Source organism: Genypterus blacodes, unplaced genomic scaffold, assembly GCF_046128005.1.
Source record: "Genypterus blacodes isolate CSIRO-AG114 ecotype Tasmania unplaced genomic scaffold, CSIRO-AGI_Gbla_v1 ptg000058l_1, whole genome shotgun sequence".
Lineage (NCBI taxonomy): Eukaryota > Metazoa > Chordata > Actinopteri > Ophidiiformes > Ophidiidae > Genypterus > Genypterus blacodes.
In genome coordinates, this window is record NW_027466870.1 from 3,222,198 (window position 1) to 3,241,571 (window position 19,374).

A 19,374-nucleotide genomic window follows, 5' to 3' on the forward strand; every position below is an offset into this window, starting at 1 on the left:
TAAGGAAAACCTTTTGTGTAATTTTTCCTGACAACTTTTTCTTCTGTTTTTCCTCTCACCCCTTCTGTTGTCCAGAGGCTGTCTTGATAACAGTGTGTTATTGCTTTGGGATAAACTGGAACTGTTGATGAATCCTGTTATACGTCCGCGCTGCACATGTTTACTTGAACCCATCACCCAATTATAAACTGTGTAAAAGTTTGATTCTTTGTTAAAAAAACTAAAAGAACATTGAAAACAGCTGGCGTTTCCATCAGGTCAGTGTGTTCTCCTATAAACTCAAATGAAGCCTCCACAGTTTTAGTCCTGATTTTCCACTTTCCACCAGTGTTGTTGTTGCTCCTTTGAGCCAGTCCCCGTGTGTGAAATGATATGATATCTGGACAGGGAGTCCAAATCCTGCGGTGTGAAATGTGTCAGACTCACAATGATAGCAGCTTCATGCCACCGCCAGTGAGAAAATAAGATCTTACATTGTGAACAGAACAATTTCAAATATAAACTGGTTGAGTCAGTGGAGGCGGAGGCAGAACTTCAAGGAAAATTGATATTGGACTTCCATTCATCAGAGGGACAGAGAGTTGACATGAATTGGTTCATAATGACGCTCTGTGTCTGCTGAATGTGCAAACACTGCATCAAAACGTACAAAGGTAATAATAAAGCTGTCTTCTTCTTCCATCACAATGAGATCGCCACTAACCTCCCTGCCACCTTGAACCCTCACAAACACATCAGGATTTTCTGTCAGTCAGCTTGTTTTGAAGTTTGCCAAGAAGAATAAGCTGCAACACGTACGAACAAGCGCCTTACAGATTTCTACATTGTACTCTTTTCACTTTGATATCATCCTCTGTGGCTCCTGGTGGATCTCATTCCCATTAGAGCCCTTCCCCTTCTGTTCCGGGGAGGGCTGGAGAGAGGAAGGAAGCCCTGGTGCAGAGCCGGAGTCAACTGAGCTGCAAAACACATAGCTGTACACAGAGAGGGGAGATGAATGTGTGTAGATAGGAGACAGTGCAGGACTTCATGTAGGTCTGTAGTTAAATCAAGGGACCTGATGTATCTGACTTCATGCAGGCACGTTCCCCAACCTCTGCATGGGATAAATAATTACTCATATTATTACAAGAGCAGAGCGATGCCTTGGATGGAGTCATGCCAACGTGCCAACTGAGGGTGAACCTGAAGAGCTACTATCTCTGGAAACACTCCTGTGGTGGTAAGACCTTTTTCATCACTATTTAATACACTTATTAAACTGTTCCATTCCAGCGTGCCAGGAAGCAATATCAGACAGCATGTACTATACAAGGACCCTGGCACTGACAAACCTAAATGGAATGCAGCCATTGTTGATGTTATTAGTTTCACATGTGTTGTGAGAAATGAAAAGGTTCATTTAGCTGAAGGCTAGTGAGGGAAATGCACAAACAAAAAGATGAGACCTGCATGTGTTTTCGTTCTGTGTACTTCAGACGTGTGTTGGTGAAAACTGTGTCAACTCTTCTGCTGTCTGTCTCTGAACTGATATCATCAAACATGCACCCCACACTTTAAACTGTTCAAACAGTTCCAGACACACTCGCTCTGTGTCCACCGGATCTGTACAGCATGATAACATCACTGAGCAGCTACAGCAATAAAAAACGTCAAGCTTGTTTCCAGGGGCCAAGTTTGTAAGAAAAGAGTCCAAAAAGTTTTACATTTACCAGGATCCTCTCATATTCCAGTCCCTGTTATGAGTTCCTCTTTAGGATTTCAGATCTTAAAAAACATAAAACAGCACATAAAAGTGGACATAAGAAACAAATCTCAATAATTACCTCCTTTGTTTACCTCACTAATTACACAGTGATGCAATGGCATTAAGTTCCGAGTATACTAAAGGCATTTGACCCGGTAAAGCCGGTTGAGAAACAGTTTGATTGATAATGATCATGCACAAACACATACACACACACACACACACACACACACACACATACATACGCACTTATTTCCCTACACACATATGGTTTTTATCTCCCTCAATATTTACTCCACGTTTCTGTCTGCATCAGCGCATTCTGCTTTGATAGAGTGATTCGGATCTCTTCGATTGAAAACATTTATAAATAAACTTGATTAAGAGTTTGGAGATAGGAACTCTGAGCCGGACATTAGATGGACCTGAGATTATCTTACACAAATGCGTAGCTGTGTGGAACATTGTGTGACTGTGTTTTTGTTGTTGTTTGTTTGTACTGATTGGACCAAATTCATGTTAATTAACCTTTTGTCATTCTTTTCGTCCATCTCATGATTAAGATTCTATCCTGTCCCTTTACTTTACGCAGAGTCGTGCTATTAGGAAGATGACGTATTGATCCTAGTTAATTGCTAGTGCTATTGGCTAATGGCACACTTAAAAGGTTGTCACGGTTACGTCTGGCTCATCCGGCGTCTCCTAATATTCTCTGAGGGGATGAAGAAATGTGACCTGATAATGATGAAGATAGCTCAGAGTGGGAAACTGATGCTTAATCTCTTTACAAAGGAGAGAACAAGACACAATTACAACTGTAATTTTGTTATTTTACTGAATTACAATAATCTGGTGTGATCAATTGACCATTTCCGCCTGTTTCATAATGTCACACTGCTCTAATCACGCAGACTGCTTGTGTTGCTGTATGGTGGGTCACATTATTGATTTTCTGTGGATGCGTCACTGTACATCCGAGTGGAGTGTGTGTACGTGTGTATGTGTCCGCTCCACCGATTAACTGAACTTTGTCACAGTTACGAGTCGACTAGTGCTGTCGACTAGTTTAAGAAAGTCACATGTTGCACACATTCTGCTTCTTCCTCGTCAGATCCTGCATTGTGGAGAGTTTGTTCTGAACTCTAACCGCGATTTACAACAGAAGATGAACACGACATCATATGACTCCATGATGTCATGTAGAAAAGGTCAAGTGAAGCTGAGTTAATTGGATCCACAGCAGGTGGATCCTCGCTGCCTCAGCTGTCGGATCTGAGGAGGAATGTAGCCTGCATAGCCTTTGTGTACTAATTACCTTTGAGAACACAATCTAGTGGCCAACAGTGGTATTGCTTCTTCTGAATTTAATGTCGTATTTCAATAATGGATAGGTGGGATTTTGCACATTACATATTTTGGGATGACATGCTACAATGTCCAACATATTGGGGCTAATTACTGGGGGAAAGTATAGCAGTCCAGCTGTCACTTTCCCGTCACAGTCTCTGTCAGTGTTGGTCACATAAGTACATTTCCTGCCAAGATATGCTCTTTGTCCTCCTCTCTGTCTATTTCCGTCTCTGTGCCACTCTCTCCATCTGACTCATGCTGCTGCTCACTGTTGTCTTTGGTTTTTGTACCGTCTTTGTACCGTCTGAGTTGTAACGCTGACTCTCTCACTGCATTGTCAGCATGGCGCCATGGATCTTGCATAATACATAGCATGGAACATGGGGAATACTTCACTGCAAATCACAATGGATTTAATCATCTCTTCATTCTCTTATGTGTTTTGAGTTCATTTTGTGTTACATCGTCTCTATCCTGCTGCAAGCCAGGCTTCTGATTATGAAATCTATCTTTAAAATGTGACTTTTCTCTTTCCCTTTTTCAGGATGAAGAGGGGAATGAGGTTCCTGGCAGTGTTCTTGTTTTATCTCTGACTCAGCTCAAATCCACAAAGCCACACCAACCAGCCACCATGAATGTCTCCGCCTCCCCACTTGCCGCCCCGGTCGTCCCGGTTTGCTACTCTATTAACAGCCCCCCGTTCAGGTACAACCACACCATCGCCTCAGCCTACTTCTCATCCGTCTTCAGCAGTTTGGGCCTCACCTCCAATCTCATCGCCTTCGTGGTTTTGATTAAATCCTTCCAGCGGACGCATAGCCGCTCCCGCTCCTCCTTCCTCATCTTCCTGTGTGGCCTGGTGGTCACTGACTTCATGGGTCTCTTAGTTACAGGCTCCATCGTAGTTTCCTTCCATGTTACTGGCTTCAACTGGCAAGATTTAGACCCGTATTGCCACTTCTGCAACTTCATGGGCATGTCTATGGTCTTCTACGGACTGTGCCCTCTGATGCTTGGGGCTGCGATGGCTGTTGAGCGTTTTGTGGGCATCAACCGGCCTTTTGAGCGTTCTGCCAGAGGGCGCAAACGTCGACCTCTCTCCATGGTGTCGATGGTGTGGACGTTTGCCGGACTCATGGCTCTGCTGCCAGTGATGGGCTTGGGGAGCTACCACATGCAGATGCCTGGTTCCTGGTGCTTCTTCAACATCAGCCCTGTAGGAAGTGACCTGGCCTTCTCTCTGGTCTTCTCATTGGTCGGCTTGACGTCCATTGCTGTGTCATTTGTGTTGAACACAGTGAGTGTGGTGACGCTGATCAAGGTGTGCTGCGGGCAGGACGGAACGCAGCGGCGCCGGGACCATGAAATAGAGATGATGGTGCAACTCATCCTGATCATGGTCATCGCCTCCATCTGCTGGTGCCCCCTTCTGGTAAGCAGCTGATTTCTATCTGAGCATGCTCTTATTTGTGTATTTACATTTTCATTTAGCTTTAATAGAAAATTAAATCAACAATAAAGAGTGAAAAAAAAAACACTGGCCACAAGTCATTCTTACATTCATTTTATATAAATAAGTCTACATAAATAAGACATTTATATCATAACTAAACACTGAATAAAGGCAACCCAGCGGTGTTTTGTGCCTTTCTGTTCATGTTTGAGTAAACTCCCCCTGTTCTTGTTAAGTTCTAGCCGTTTCCATCAGCCTCGTCCAGATTAGAGCAGAGGGCTGTGAAGCTCTGTTTCCAGGTGAGAGGAGCTTGATGCTCCATTCAAGGCTTAACAGAGCTACAGCTTTCATGCCCGCAGGGAAGGACAGTAACTACCCCTTCTTCTTATCCCCGCCGACTGGGGATAGTGCTGCAGCGCCACCCAGTGGACAGTCTATGGTATTTTTTTCAAGGAAACCTGGAAGTCCCATCATTGATTAAAAAAAATGAGTTGTTGATCAAGAGAATAGTTGTGTTTAAAGTGTCTTAAACCATGGGACACTCTTGACGGACTGATTTGAGAAGTATGACTGAAGTCCATGAGTTACTAAAAGCCTTTAATATAAACCAAAGCCCTTTCCTTTATGCAGAAACACATTAATGTACTGCAGCTCTCCTCTCAGTCTCCAGATAGAACCCCCGAGCCAACTCATATATGGATGAATAATAAATGGAGTAATCTGAGTTTTACAGTACCGTTCAGCTGGCAGCACTGTCCAGGAAAGTCAACTGGCCCTGTTTCAACCTGAGTGTGTGTTTGAGACGTGTATCCTTACATTGTGGTCATTATGATTCCAGTATGTGTAATATTTCAGAGTACACCATAACATTACTCTTCACTTGTATCAGTATCTCGGTTCTGATCCGGGCCTCTAATCGTAAGAAAAATACATTTCTTCTTAATTTGGTTGGCTGTACTTGATAATCCAAGTACAGCCATCCATCAAATACCATGAAGTGTTTTTCAGATGTCTCAAAGTGCCCACTCCTCACTTAACTTCCCAGCTCCTCTTATCAGCTTCCCCTTCTTAAAACTGCTCAAACCCAAATGAAGCATCACAAGATCCCTAAGCGGCTTTGCTCCAGTCCCCCTCTATATGCTTCACTTCTCCTCAGCAATTCATCTTCCTTACAAGGTGATCTGAAAGGCTGCCGGGCATCCTTGGATCAGAGAGCCCCTTAATGCCCTGGTTAAGGAGAACACGTTCGGCTTTACAGCATGGGTGCATGCGGTGACCCTTAATCCCTGCGATCAATCTGCAAAAGCATTTAGAAGAAGCTTGTAGAACTGCACTGAGAATCAGGGTCGGGGATTAGCTACAAGCTACAAGCAACAAAGCTAATTCACTACTTTTATCAGTAGGGCACCTTTTTTCAGTTTTTCCTCTTTCCAGCTCCTGAACGCACCACAACAAGCACAGCACCTCCCTCAGATATATCCCAGCATGCATCATTCACCACACTTAGCCTTTAATTTAAATCCCGAATATTGAATCATACTTATAAAACATAATTAGTTCGTCTTATGGCAGATGGTCATAATGCAGAGTATCTGTCACCATAAGAGTGTTTTTCATTTATATTCCAGCCAGTAAACTAAGACGCTCTTGTCTAAAAACCTGAGGGGTGCAAAATAAAACATCTTTAAATGCATTTTGAGCATCACGTAGTAAAGAATTCAAGCTTCAGTCCCTGATTTTGATGAATCTTGTCCTGCGGTTCTGTCTAACCCCAGTTGTGTGATACCCTGCACAGATATCTATTCTGATGAGCACTGTGACTGCTGAACCTGTAAGACCCGAAACTCTTTTGTTCTACATACGAATGGCCACCTGGAATCAGATACTTGACCCCTGGATATACATCATGTGTCAAGTGTCCAAACTCAGGCGAGTAGAAAGCAACGAGAGCAGAACTGATAAGCACGTCACAGCTTCTCTCCGCTGAGACCTTTGGGCCGTAAACATCTGCCTCTGAACCTCATGGTTGGACTCGTTTGTGCCTCGCAGTTTATCGGAAGAGCTTTGAGCTTTCCATGATAACAAATCAGTGGAAGCATGTGCCACGGTCCAACTAAAGCCCCATCCTGGCATCGCTGTTTCATTCCATTTCATGCAGTTGATAAACATTTCACTCGTGTGGTTCCAGCCTTTTGTCATGGCTGTGTATCGCCCCTGTGCCCTTCTCTCATTCCTTGTAACTAACCAGGACGGCTTCTTATCAAAACAATGTTAACACAGTCACACCATCTGCAAATGTTTCATAGACATGAGTGTGTGTCGTAAAAGCAGAGCTGTACAAATGATCTCATTGATAGAGGTTAAGCCTAAGAAAAGAAATGCATTAAGATACGATTTCATCTGCAGTTCCTCAGCCTGGTGGATTACATAGGAGATGGGCTTTGTGTTATCTGGCAAATCCATCACTTTCTACTCATTATCAATGTCATTAACTGTAAATTTGCTAAATCTTCTGTTCTTGTAGACGTTTTAAGTTCCAGACTTATGGTTCCAGGGAATGAAAAATGCAATCCGGCCTGAGTTTAATCAGAGATCAGCCTCATCTTCTCATCACAAGTCAGTAAGCAAGAAAAAGGGGCTGTTGTTTCGATTAATTAATAGAAGAAATGCTGCCAATAAATACAATTATTTTGATTGTTTTTCAAAGTCAGTGTTAAAGAAAGTTTTTGGTTCCATCTAATGAGATTTACTCAAGTCAATGAGATCATTTTGCCCTCTGAATTGCCTAACTTCTTCCCACTGGTTATGCCGTCTTGCATGAACCCCGTTTTCTTTTTTTTTAATTGTGTAAAGTGTATTTTGGTATTGTACATGCTCTGCTTGTAAACCACAGGAGAAAATGTTGGATTTTGGTATTAGTTTTGCAGCAAACGACAGCAGTCAGCCAATTTGTCATTCCTAAAGGAGTTAGTTAGCATGTTTAAACCCCATAAGACTGCGTTTGGCAAATGTTAATAAGAGTAGAAACAGGCTATTCCTCACACAAACTGCTGCAGCTTAATGAGAGCAGAGAGAATAAGTGTGTTGCTACAGAACTGTCTCAGTAGGACAATAGGAAAATTAGCCCATCCATATATAGCAGTGTGTGTATGCGTGAGAGAGAAAGGGAGCAGCTGATATACAATATTAATCTTTCCTCTTTTTTCTCTGCTCTGATCTCTTATGTGTTGTTTTTTTCAACTATAATTCACTGCTTGTTGTTTAAATGTTTCACGTCCCGCTGCGTCTGCTTCACCTCCTCCCTTTCCTTCCTCTCATTTGTCCTTCCTTACCGTACTCATCCCTCTCCTCGCCCACTCTTTGCTGTCTGTGTCCTCTTCCTCCCGTCTCGCTGTTCTGACTCCCTCAGGTGTTTATTGCACAGACTGTGCTGTCTGGAGGCCCGCTCCAGATCCGGTACCTACTGTTGTGGATTCGTTTCGCCACCTGGAACCAGATCCTTGACCCGTGGGTCTACATCTTATTTCGTCGAGCAGTTCTCAAACAAATCTACCCACGCCTCGACTGGTCCCGTGGCTCCATCATGAGCTTGTACCCGTCTTTCAGTGGCACCATCCGCAGATTCACCCGCTCTTCACTCGGGAGCAACATGGGGCAGGATGAATCAGGAGACACAGCGAAATCTGACACAACACCCACATCTACGTTGAAGTCTCCTCCTCACTCTCCCTGAGTGGATTTGAGCTGCAATTTTGTTAACGAAGGAAAGTTAACTTGTGTTGTGACTATGTGCTTCAATCCCCATCTGGCCCCTCCACTCCTTCCCCCCTCCATTAGCAGTATAGGCAGACAATGAAATACTCTATTACTCTATATGTAGCATTTGTTTTGAACCTCCTCACTAATATGTAGCACCCTCCATAGCTGCACTGTTGAGAGCAGGTGGGGAATGGGAACGGGAACAGGCCTGTTCTGCTTCCTGAGGAGTTTCCCGGTTAACTGTGACCAGGATATGTGGTTGCATCCACAATCTGAAAGGTATTAAAAGTATGTAAGTAAGGAAGGTAAAAGTAAGGAAATCACTGTTTTTTTTAAGTATTAACAATGACACTTTTATCCAGAAAGAGCAGGGACACATGCAAAGTGCATCAAACGTCTTTGAATCTGTCTAATCTTATGGAGCAATAGATTTATGCTATCTTTGTCTTATTATCTTGTTTTAGTCAATAGCATGACTGTGGTTATTTAAATGACTAAATCTGTGTAATGGTTACTTCATTCAGATAAGATATACAGTAATATACATTTATGGTCTACAACTCAGTAGATTCAGATAACACTATTTCCAATGTGTTTTCAGGCTCATTCAAGTATTCAAGCATGTTTCAGTATTTTTCCGTTGGGACTTTTGCATAACTGTAAATGTGAGAGGATTTCTTTTCCTGTTTGTCATCAATTACACAATATCACTTCATAACTCCAGGATGGGGGTTCTTCATCACTGTGATTTTGAAATTAAACTGCATCCTCGGTTTTGTGTTTTCCAAACTCTTCAGTTCCTGGAAATCCATCAGTTACACACTTTTTGAGACATTTTGTTTATTCTGCATGACAACTTTTGGATGTGAAATCTGTGGTTCAGTCCCTGTCGGTCTGCAGCATAACTGATCATATATAAACACATTCAAGCCTGAATAATAAAAATATGAACCATCATGATGTTTTGTCGGTGAGCTTGTGATTATTGCTGCAAACTAAATGAGTCCTGAGTGTGAAATGAAGCTGATCAGCAGACGAGATGTTAGATACGTTTGGTTGAGTAAGGAAGCATCAAACCGTCACACTGCAGCAGGAAATCTGCCTTCATGTTCACTTTCCAAGACAGGAAGAGGCGATAACAAATCAGATTTAAGAAGAGTAACTATAAGACGGACAAACTGTCACTTTTATTTTCACCCAGTTGTGAAGAAAGTGTATTTACATTCAGTCTTTGAAACAAGCCAAACAAGATAACAGCAACATGTCCTAAGTATCGTGGCGAGAGAGACAAACTACTAATCTAGCTAGTGATGATGTCATGTTTTAATATGACATGAACGTGATGACCTTCACTTTTCCGGCACAGGGAAACTGTAAACGACTGCAAGGAAATGGTAATGAGCTCAGTTTGGATGTGACAGTAATGATGATGGAGAAATGTGACGTACTGATGCACTGACTGCTGGGTGAACGCCCCGGGAATCAAATCAACCATAAGCACTGGTTTCAAAGTAAATCCACCCCTGAAATCTTATTTCCCTTTAGACTCTGGATAATTTTTTCTATTTCTCTTTTCATAGACGATGCAGATATCTCCATGTTTTGCTCTATGAAGTGACAGGATTTATGCAAATTAAGACACCAGCCTCATTTTGAACACACTAATCAACAAATGATGATTGATGATGATCATTCAGAGTGTGAAAGCTTTAGACTTTGCATTTGGGATAGTTAAAGTTTCTGTCACTAGGCACAGCGCCCCCTACAGCCACAAAAGCCTCTGTGCAACTGTTTCATGATCCCTATGATCAACAGAATGAATTTTAAGTGGAAAATATCTCCTTTTAAGATGTTTTATCTGGTTTCATCAACATTTCCATAAATTGATTGATTAAATATCTGTATTTTTCTGACGGAATATCATATTTCAATTGCAATCAGTTGTAAGTTTTAGTTGTGTTTCAAGATTTTAAGACTTGTGAGCTCCAAATCACTGCTGTGTTAAGTATTGTAGAAACATCCTGCGAGAATATAAACATCCAGCTTATCCTCAAATCATTCATGAGGAACTCTGCCTGGTTCCAGTAATGACTGACTCTGAAAGTGGCCCCATTTGTCCCTGTCCTGTTTGTCCCGTTTGCTTTCTATTTGAGAGAAAGCATTACAGTGGCTTATCTGCTTCCTTGATTCCTACACGGCTGATTCTTTAGGAATAATGAGAACATCCTGGGCTCAACTTTCCTGTTATTGTGCATTGACAGGAAAAACTTGACAGATTTGACTTTAATTCTCTCTTATTTTCATTCTGAGATAGATAATAAGTTGAAATTCAGTAAATCGTGGCTAATGATGATGTATCTTACAATCACCTCAAACACTTTCACTAGCGTGTTCATTGCAAAGGAAATGGTTAAAATAATTGCAGTAACCGTCGTGTTTCCGAAGGGAGTTATTAAAAATGCATGAAAGGAGAAGGAAGGAAATCTTAAAAGCGTCTACATCTTTTTCCCCCCACAGAGGAAAGCACTCTGCCTCTCTCTCTATCTCTCTCCGTCTGTCTGTCTCTCTCTGTCTCTCTCTCTCTCAGGTATACATGTCTAGATTCTGCCATTCTTGACGTCTCCGATAGCTCCCCATACATCAAACAGAAACACATCTGGGAACGCGAAATCCCCCAGAACAGAGTCCAAGGCCTCCGCAAAGTCGTCAGGGTTCTTCTTGTCTCTTCCTGCTTCCACAATGGTGGTGGCTGCAAGGAAGAAAAGATGCCTGTTTAGATTTCACACATAACTCAGGCCAAACCGAACACAAGTGATTTGCGGGTTCATTCCCACCAGTTAATATCGGGTCAAAATCACTTGAGATTCAACCTTTTGGCCATCGACTCTTAAGCCCTGGGAAATATATGAGGTCAATATATAAAGAATGTGCAATGTGCCACTGAGGAGTGTGATGCAACCAAGAGCCTTAGATAATGACAACGTGTCCATAAATAACCGTTGCTTTTCGCTAATCGACATTGAAGATGAAAAACAAACGGTTGACTGATTGATGCCAGTTGTTTTTCAGTCCGTGTGACGTGGTTACATCACATATCCAGGCTCGTTCTATCAAAATGTATTGCAGGAAATGATGAACTGAGATGGCTCAGTGCGTTTACATGCCCACTGTACTCTGGATGGGATTAAGGCGGAAGGAAGAAAAAAAATATGCTGAGTCAGCTGCGTACGTGGACGGAATTAATAGGATTCAGTTGTTTGCTGAATTGCTTCATCAGTACTTCAGGTGAGGAGACGCATGCCCAGAATCTTTCTAAGCTCATTCTAAGATGATGGGGTCCTTATGAGCATGAATAAATTGATTTACAAGAGAATAAGTTCAAAGTCTTTAACTCTAATTACACCGATGTCGATTTGTAATGATTTCAATATGATTAAGGTGGGGATGATGATTTTTTAATGGATTTATTGCTGTAATCGGAGTAGAATTGAAGCTTTACACAAACATTTAAGGCAAAAACACTGAGGTTGGTCGCATCCTGGTATCTCTGTTCAAAATGCTCCTAATTCTCTGCTTGATCCTCAGGTTTGAAACGGACTCGAGTCTCCCCCTCATCACACGTGAATCAGAGGCACTTGACATCAGTATGGTCTGATTCCTTGTGCTTGCGCGTGAACATCCTGTAAGCACTGACTCACTTTCCCTGAAGTCCCTACGTTGACTGAACGTTGACGTGTTGGTTCTTACCCAGCTCCAGGTCTCTGATGCCCATGTAGCTCTCCAGCAGATCATCCACTTTTTTAGTGGCCCGCTCCTCGAACTCATTCTGCTGGCAGGGGGAGAGTAAATTACAGCCGTGTCACTGGGAACTCACTGACATTCGCTCTAAATATGGAAATAAAACTGTGAGGATGTCCTCTCATGCCAAACGAGGTTCTAGCCAAGAGTGTGTTAGAGATTTTATTTAGCGCTTAGATAAACACACCAAACTAGATGGATGAGTAGAACTTGGGTGACCTGCATGGGTGCTGCCAGGAGGTGTCAGCTGGTAGTGCCTATGGTGTAGAAATGTCTTCAGTCTTTCTTCTCCTCACACAAAGTGGATAAGCATTGTTTGATGGAGGAGTCATGCGTGTTTAAGTGTGTTTATGTCTGTGTGTGTGTGTGTGTGTGTGTGACTGATTAATGTGTTCATGAAGCAAATAGAGGGCTTTCGGTTCATTTCAGTCGGTTTCACTTGAGGTATTTCTTGTCCCATACGGGGAATTAGGCTCAGTAGATACAAACCACAGTAAGCAAGAGAGGAGGAAGATGGAGAGATCACAAGGGAATTAACTTTAAAATGATAGGTCAAGGATACTGTGTGTTTATGTGTACGTGTGTGTGTTAGGAGGTCATAGCAGTCGTCGACCCAGCAGACCATGTGAAACTCACCACTTCCTGAACTGTCGCAGCCCCCTTGGAGCGAAGACGCAGCGTCTCCCTGCCATTCCCCATCTTGCCCTCACTTGACTTTGGCGCTTTGGTCCTCATCCCAATCATATCTGACCACACACACACACACACACAAACACACACACACACACACACACACACACACACACGCACAAATTTTAATCATAGCTTTGTTTTTTTGCCTGTTTTGTTTGATGGCGCTCATTCCCTTCACATTTTTTCTTCTCCTTTACAAAGAAACAGCTGGACAACAAACACAGCTTCTAATGTTCTAAAAATGGACGAATTAACTAGATTCAAAACTGATGATGATCCCATATGCCTCCATGTGACTCATGAGACTCATCAGTCTTGTTTGATCTTTTGCTTTGTTTCTGTTCCAATGAAGTTGCTGACACGGACGCAAATGCTATCTAAAGGAAAATATAAGTGAGTCGGCATTGTTCTGTTCCTTTTAAACGACTCTTACTGATACTGCCGCTATCTGAAGAGGACAAATGATCACTTTCACACGTGTTGCTTGTGGAAATGCTCATCGATGTTATCAGGATATAGATTCCACAGACAAACTCAACCTGCAGCAGTATTGTGCAATCTTTGTTGTGCAAGCTTGTTTTGCACCTCTAATGTTTGACTTATGTGGTACTGAGCAGAACTTAAGATGATCACACCAAATATGACCAAAATGTGTTTTTTAATGGGTTCAATTCCAAACAGATACAGCATAACAATGATAAGAGAAAAGAGCAGAGTGCAGGGTGAAGAGGCTCTGGTGTTATCAGGCGGAACATTCCTCTTCAGTGTTTAGTGAGACAGTGCAGTGTGAACCTGCTCAGACTGACATTTAGTCCAGAACAAAGTAGCAGCTCTGTTCTCTCTCTCTCTCTGGTGCAGTGTGTGTATATGAAGGGTTGTAATTAGTGTAATAAATTGTTTTATGCATCCACTCTAATCCATCATATTCAGATTTTCATTTAGTTAATGCCACAACAAACGCTGGAGGCGGTTATGCTGGGAAGGGTTAATAATTAAGATTGTTCATTTATCAGCATACATAAATTATGATTGGCAGGTCTGCAGCACAAAGTGAGTGGGTGTGTTTATGCTTTGTTCATCAACTGCTGCGCCCATCAGTCTCTTTTATCTCAAATATTTATTACATTATTATAGGAAAGTTTGAACCAATAGAGTGGCATGACAAAATATGACATTGAGGCATATTTCAGCATCAGTTGTTGCTATATTACAAGTTAGGACCTTAAGGACATCAGTTAGTGCGGAGACTATGGGCTGTGCATTCTAGAACATACAGATTGGTAACAGGAAGTCAGGCCATCAGCTGTGTCTGTGATAAGCATGGGTGTGGGCGGCTCGGCTCCGGTCTGCCTCTCTCACTCACAAGAGCTTGTTTCCTTCTTTCCCTTCCATGTAACTCTCCCATATATAATAAATAAGACTCTTATTCTTTCCATTTCTTGAAGAGGCAAGTGAAAGAGACGCACAGACTGTTGCTGTGCCCATAAGCAAGGCTCAGAATGTGTAATTTGTTTTAAATGTGAGGCCTAAGAAACAAAAGTGTAACATGATTATCACCATGAAGCAGCTGACAACTAGTTTTTAATATAAATGGAGTTAATTAGCTTATATGCAAAGTATGAAAATGACATCAATTTCATTAGTAGCCATCTGTCCTGTTTGAGTAAACCGATGAACCTGCTCAGCCGCTCTCACAGCAGAAGCAAAGTGTGTGTTTGTGTGTTTGTGTGTGTGTGTGTGTCTTGCGCCTGGAGTTGAGTTTAGAATGAAAAAAATGCACCTTTAATTAAAATAACTGCTGTTAGGCTTGTTGTGCACTAACCAATTTTCAAAGAGCTGTTTGGCTTTGGCAGTGCCATGCGTAGAATATCCCTGTGTCCTCCAAAACTCCTGTTTGCTGATGAAATGTGGAGAAAAAGCCCCACAAACCGAGGAACATGGACACCCATAAAGCACCAAGGCCCAACCAGCAGAGCTTTTGATTTGTAGGATTGTCTGCTTGTGCTGAGAGCAGCTTGATAGTGTCTTTTAAATGCTACGTTTGACTTTTGGTTTTCTATTTTTCTATTTAAAGTCCCTGAGCTTCATTTGTGGTGCACGTAAAGCCGAGCACTCACCAAAAGCCTTCTTGGGCCCCACCAGGCGCAGTGTGAAGGGCGAGCCTCTCGGTTGCTCTTTCAGCATCTTGGCCACCTCATAGTGTCGACACCCAACAATGCTCTGGTCATTGATGGCCTCGATGTGGTCTCCAACACACACTGTCTTCAGCCTGTCTATGGTGCTGCCTTCCTTTATCCTCTGGAAAAACAAAACACATTTACAGGAGAGGCCTGTTGTGGGGAAACATCTAATTGAAGTCTAGATGAGTTATAATCGTTGTCAACCAATTACCTGATATCCTACTTTTAAAATGATCATTATCACAGAATCAAAAACACCTTTATGAAAGTTTAACTAAATAAAAGGGTCAAAGACTGTATCCCCTAGGAGGAATTTGAAGCTGCTTTGGCATATTTTGGCCACTAGATGGTAGAATAACTCCAAGCAGAGTGAGTGACACCCTGAAACAAGTCTCATACTTCTGTAGACCTGCAGGTCATTTCCACATTACGCAGTCACTTGATTTCGATTTGTTACTTTAAATAATGGTTAATGGCAGTTTGAAAAGACATTTAAAACATTTATTTAATTTTTTAATTTAACATTTCCACTTTATTGGGACTAAAGAGGTACAAAACTAAAGGCTCTGTCCGTCTTATTTAGTGTCTTCCTCCTCCTGCATTAACATTTGTAAAGCTTTGACCGTGTCTCATAAATACCAGCTCTCACCACATTCTGCTGTGCCACTCACCTTAATGAAAGCATATCCAGCTCCATTGTCTGTGATGGTGAGGCCCAGGGCGTCCTCTGTCTTAGTCACCTCCACCTCCTTTGTTTCCCCTCTGACGTGAGCAAAGATGAAGTCTTCCAGTCCGATCTGCCCGCCCAGGAGCTTCTGCATGTCCACTTTATGGGAGTTGAGGGTGCAGAACAGGATCTGAGGGGAAGAAATGGACATTGTAATTGCCTGCACACGCTCTGGTATCATCAACACAAAGATATAATGCAGCACAATATATGAGCACACACTACACTTAACTATAGAGTCAATGCTTCTTTAACATAGATTCAACTAGAGGGACAATTCTGGTTTTAGATGTTGAACACTTTGGACATAGAAAATGTAGGAAAACAGAAGTGTTGTGTGTCCTGGTGTATATAAATTCAACAGCAGAGGGCAGCTTAGACAAGCAGATTTGGTTTTGCTTCTGTGGCCATTTTGTCACAAGCTCAGCATAAGGTATGATCTTTAATACAATCACCCAGTTTTTGTGTAGAGCCACCGCTTAGTTTGAATGTAGAACAATATGGCACTGATGTGTAATGTGTGTGTGTGTGAGTGTATGTCACACACACTCCACAACTATTCTTCTGCTGTAGGAGCTCAAGTAACAGTTTGCTCACAAGTTAATGAGAAATCGTTTCGATAGAATGAGACAGACAGTGTTTCAGAATAGAAATCATTAAACGCCACTAAATCACAGGATCACGATGTCTTCACAATCACAGGATCAGCTGGAGATTCGAGAAAATGAGTCATATGTTACAGCAACACCCCAGGATACAGCTGGACATGTGTGACCAAGCTTGTGACGTCTATGGTTTCTTCAAATCCACATTGAATTCATTCATCTGGATTTCCTCAAACGCTTGTGATTTATATAGTGTACTTCTCATAAGTTCAAGACTACAACCAGCTTTTGTTTATGAATTGAGTTTGTTGCTGAAAGGTCGAACGTGTTCAGATTGGGTTTCTGTTAAACAGGAAGACACCGTCAGTCAGCTGTATCTCACAGGACAATTATTGTTATGGCTTATGGTGATTCTATTGGCAAGGAAACTAGTCTGACTATAGTCCAAGGTCTTTGCTGGCACCTGTCCTTTACTGTAAATGTATGCTCTGCCACAGGCTGCCCAGGGTCAAGGATCTTCTCACTATCATCCAATAACGGTCTGATTCCCTCAAGCCATAGTAGAAGTGTTCATCCTGAAACATTTGTGGCTCTGTTCTTAAATAATGAGTGAGGAATGATAAAAGTTTCCCACATTTAAAATCACACATAAAGAAATAAAAAACATAGGGTAATTAAATGGAAAAGTAAAAGCTTAATTAAGTATTTACTTTTAGTGAAGTACTTTTCATTGAGGGAAAAAACCCATAAGACAAAGGATGAATGGTGGATTGCCTGATAAGAACATCAAGGTTAGTTCTTATGGAATAACTGATACAGAACATGGTGAGGGAGTAAAGATAGAGGAGATAGAGTTACTCAAAGTACAAGGACAGTCCATGAACATGAACAGGGACATTTTGAAATATTCTAACATGAAAGGAAAAGCCTTCAAGACTGACTTCATAACACAACCAACAGTCATTAGACAAGGCCAGTGTAGATTATCTACTGCTTTCTTACTTGCTCATCATAATAAAGAATTCAGCATTTTAGCAGGTGCACCAATCATTTTCCTTACATGGTTAGAAAGCTTGAATTAGTAGAAGATTCATGATTTATCAAGATGATGTTGAAGTTTTAATAATAAGAAATCCTGGCCCTTGGTTGATATCAGTGGTGAATACACATAACAGTGTTTTGTGATTGATTTGTTTTGTTTCTCGGCTTAAATCCATTCCACGTCATTAGGCACAGTTCAGTTGAGGGGACTTCCTTTCACTCAGTTCATCATAAGCAAACAGAGACATAGACAAAAACACTGCCTGCCCTAGTTTAAGGCCTTTCTACATATTTCCCTCAGCTGTTTCACCTCATTTACCTGCTGCACATTCCAAATCCACACTTACATCCTCTGCCAGCTTTTTTCCCCTGTGTAAATGTCAAGTACCTGCCTGTTTGGAATGTAGAAATGTAAAAATAAGCAGTAGATGCTAAGAATTAAAGCGGATGTCTTCACCTTAGACAGCCTGTGGTCTTTGGTTATGTTCAGTATCAGGCTGCAGTGAAGTTTAGCTGAGCCAGACCTTAGAGGTTTTGTCAGTGGATTTCCTTTGAAACATTTTCTCACAGCTGCTGCTCGCTGTAACCTGACAGCAAAACCACAGTCTCAAAGAAATGAAGAGCTGGTTTGCTGTAAACTAAAACTATCTGCTTGAGGTGATACCTGGGATGAATTTTGGTGAACTGGCCCTAAACTATATACGTATAAATAAAACTTTTAATTTGTTTTAAGATTAGGGAATAGGAGCTCCAACTACAACAATAACAGTTGATTTTTAAAGCACTGTGACCTGTTCAGTATATTTACACTATTGCCACTATCGCATTGAGTCCACAACTCTGTTTTTTGTTATTCCAATAATCTACAAAACAAGACCGTTTTTGTGGTTCAAAGGGCATTTCCATTATATCACCATAGACTGTCGTTATCTGTGTGTAGCATACGGACTACAGACCATTATCTGTTTCCACAATTGATCTTTGTCAAAGGTCAGACTAGTGCAAAGTCTGGCAGATAGTAAGTGAGGCCAAATGAGACTTCAATGGTGCATCACGGAAACCTATCTGGAATGAAACTTAACACCTATTTCAACTTGGCCTGTCAGAACACAAATGCAAGGAGTGACCAAGAACAAATGGATTTACATTTTTGTCTTAATCATTAACTATAGAGCCTCTTTGTAATCATCTATTTCTCCAGCTTTTTGGTACCTCTGAGGGGGAGATGTTGAACACTTCAGCGATCTTGGCATACAGCTCCTTGACATTGGTGAATCCGTGGATGCGGCCTGTGGGACTCCCGTGGGCTAGCTGAGTGTGGAATACGAGCCTTGGTCTTGGGTATTCTGGTGGCCCCGGTGGTGGCGGCGATGGGGGAGGGAGTGGAGGCGCTGTGGGCTCCACACCTTGACTCTGGCTGGGGGGTTTCTGCTCTTCCATAGCCCCAGCCTCTGGCGCCTTGGGGTCCTGCGGGCTCATAGCCTCCCCGTTCTGCATCGGCCCCAGCTCTGGTGTGTTCCTCCTCCGAGAGCCCGGTTGTGCTGCTGGAGCTCAGAGAGAAACTCTGTCCTTCCCACCTACCTGACTAAGCACCCAACCAACCACGCACACAGAGCTTTAGGGTGAAGACTCCATATAAATTAATGATGAGAGTAGCCTGGTAACAGTAGCTGGAGGAGGCCAGCCAGACCCTGTCGGGTGGAAACCTGATAGCTCTAGAGTTGAAGATTATATGTGTTACACCTGAGCCTCCAGCATCTCGCTCATAGAGCACAAACAAAGCATCAGCTAAATGTTTCTTCATAAACATGACAAGACTAACACACTAATCCCCCATAGCAGTCCGGTACCTGTGAACCATCCTGCACATACATGACCCTCAATGGGCCAACGTCACTCTAATGTGTAGAAATGCCCAGCATATCTGCTCTGGGCCACATGGGGGTGGCCACAGACAATGTCCCAGTGTTACAGGTAAGATGATATGTTTGAGTTGGAAGTAAATTGCACCCCCCCACCCC

At 42.2% G+C, this 19,374-nt stretch overlaps 2 protein-coding genes across 4 annotated transcripts; one reads left to right on the plus strand and one right to left on the minus strand.

Moving 5' to 3' along the window:
* The first annotated feature begins 907 nt into the window (after positions 1-907).
* Positions 908-9,269, plus strand: tbxa2r (thromboxane A2 receptor). Of its 3 annotated transcripts, none has more exons than XM_076153318.1 (4): positions 908-1,222; positions 3,642-4,529; positions 6,346-6,479; positions 7,975-8,274. In XM_076153318.1, the coding sequence occupies exons 2-4, from the start codon at positions 3,729-3,731 to the stop codon at positions 8,135-8,137; spliced, it is 1,098 nt and encodes a 365-aa protein (XP_076009433.1). In that variant the 5' UTR covers positions 908-1,222; positions 3,642-3,728; the 3' UTR covers positions 8,138-8,274. The 3 variants fall into 3 exon arrangements, with proteins under 3 accessions (XP_076009433.1, XP_076009432.1, XP_076009431.1); XM_076153317.1 differs by having other exon boundaries at positions 909-1,222; positions 7,960-8,274; XM_076153316.1 differs by lacking the exon at positions 6,346-6,479 and having other exon boundaries at positions 912-1,222; positions 7,960-9,269.
* A 359-nt stretch (positions 9,270-9,628) lies between these two features.
* On the minus strand, positions 9,629-18,850 carry gipc3 (GIPC PDZ domain containing family, member 3). The gene is made up of 6 exons (XM_076153414.1): positions 18,566-18,850; positions 15,652-15,837; positions 14,918-15,098; positions 12,744-12,853; positions 12,057-12,138; positions 9,629-11,058 (listed from the first exon to the last, which is right to left on the minus strand). Exons 1-6 carry the CDS (start codon positions 18,848-18,850, stop codon positions 10,907-10,909), a joined length of 996 nt encoding a protein of 331 aa, XP_076009529.1. The 3' UTR covers positions 9,629-10,906.
* Between the last annotated feature and the right edge of the window lie 524 nt (positions 18,851-19,374).

Coding starts and splice junctions, on each gene's coding strand:
- tbxa2r (XM_076153316.1), top strand. CDS start 3,729: ATGAATGTCTCCGCCTCCCCACTTGCCGCCCCGGTCGTCCCGGTTTGC. Junction 4,530..7,959: donor TCTGCTGGTGCCCCCTTCTG/GTAAGCAGCTGA, acceptor TGACTCCCTCAG/GTGTTTATTGCACAGACTGT.
- gipc3 (XM_076153414.1), bottom strand. CDS start 18,850: ATGCAGAACGGGGAGGCTATGAGCCCGCAGGACCCCAAGGCGCCAGAG. Junction 15,099..15,651: donor CTGGATATGCTTTCATTAAG/GTGAGTGGCACA, acceptor TTGTTTTTCCAG/AGGATAAAGGAAGGCAGCAC. Junction 11,059..12,056: donor CATCAGAGACCTGGAGCTGG/GTAAGAACCAAC, acceptor TCTTCCTTGCAG/CCACCACCATTGTGGAAGCA.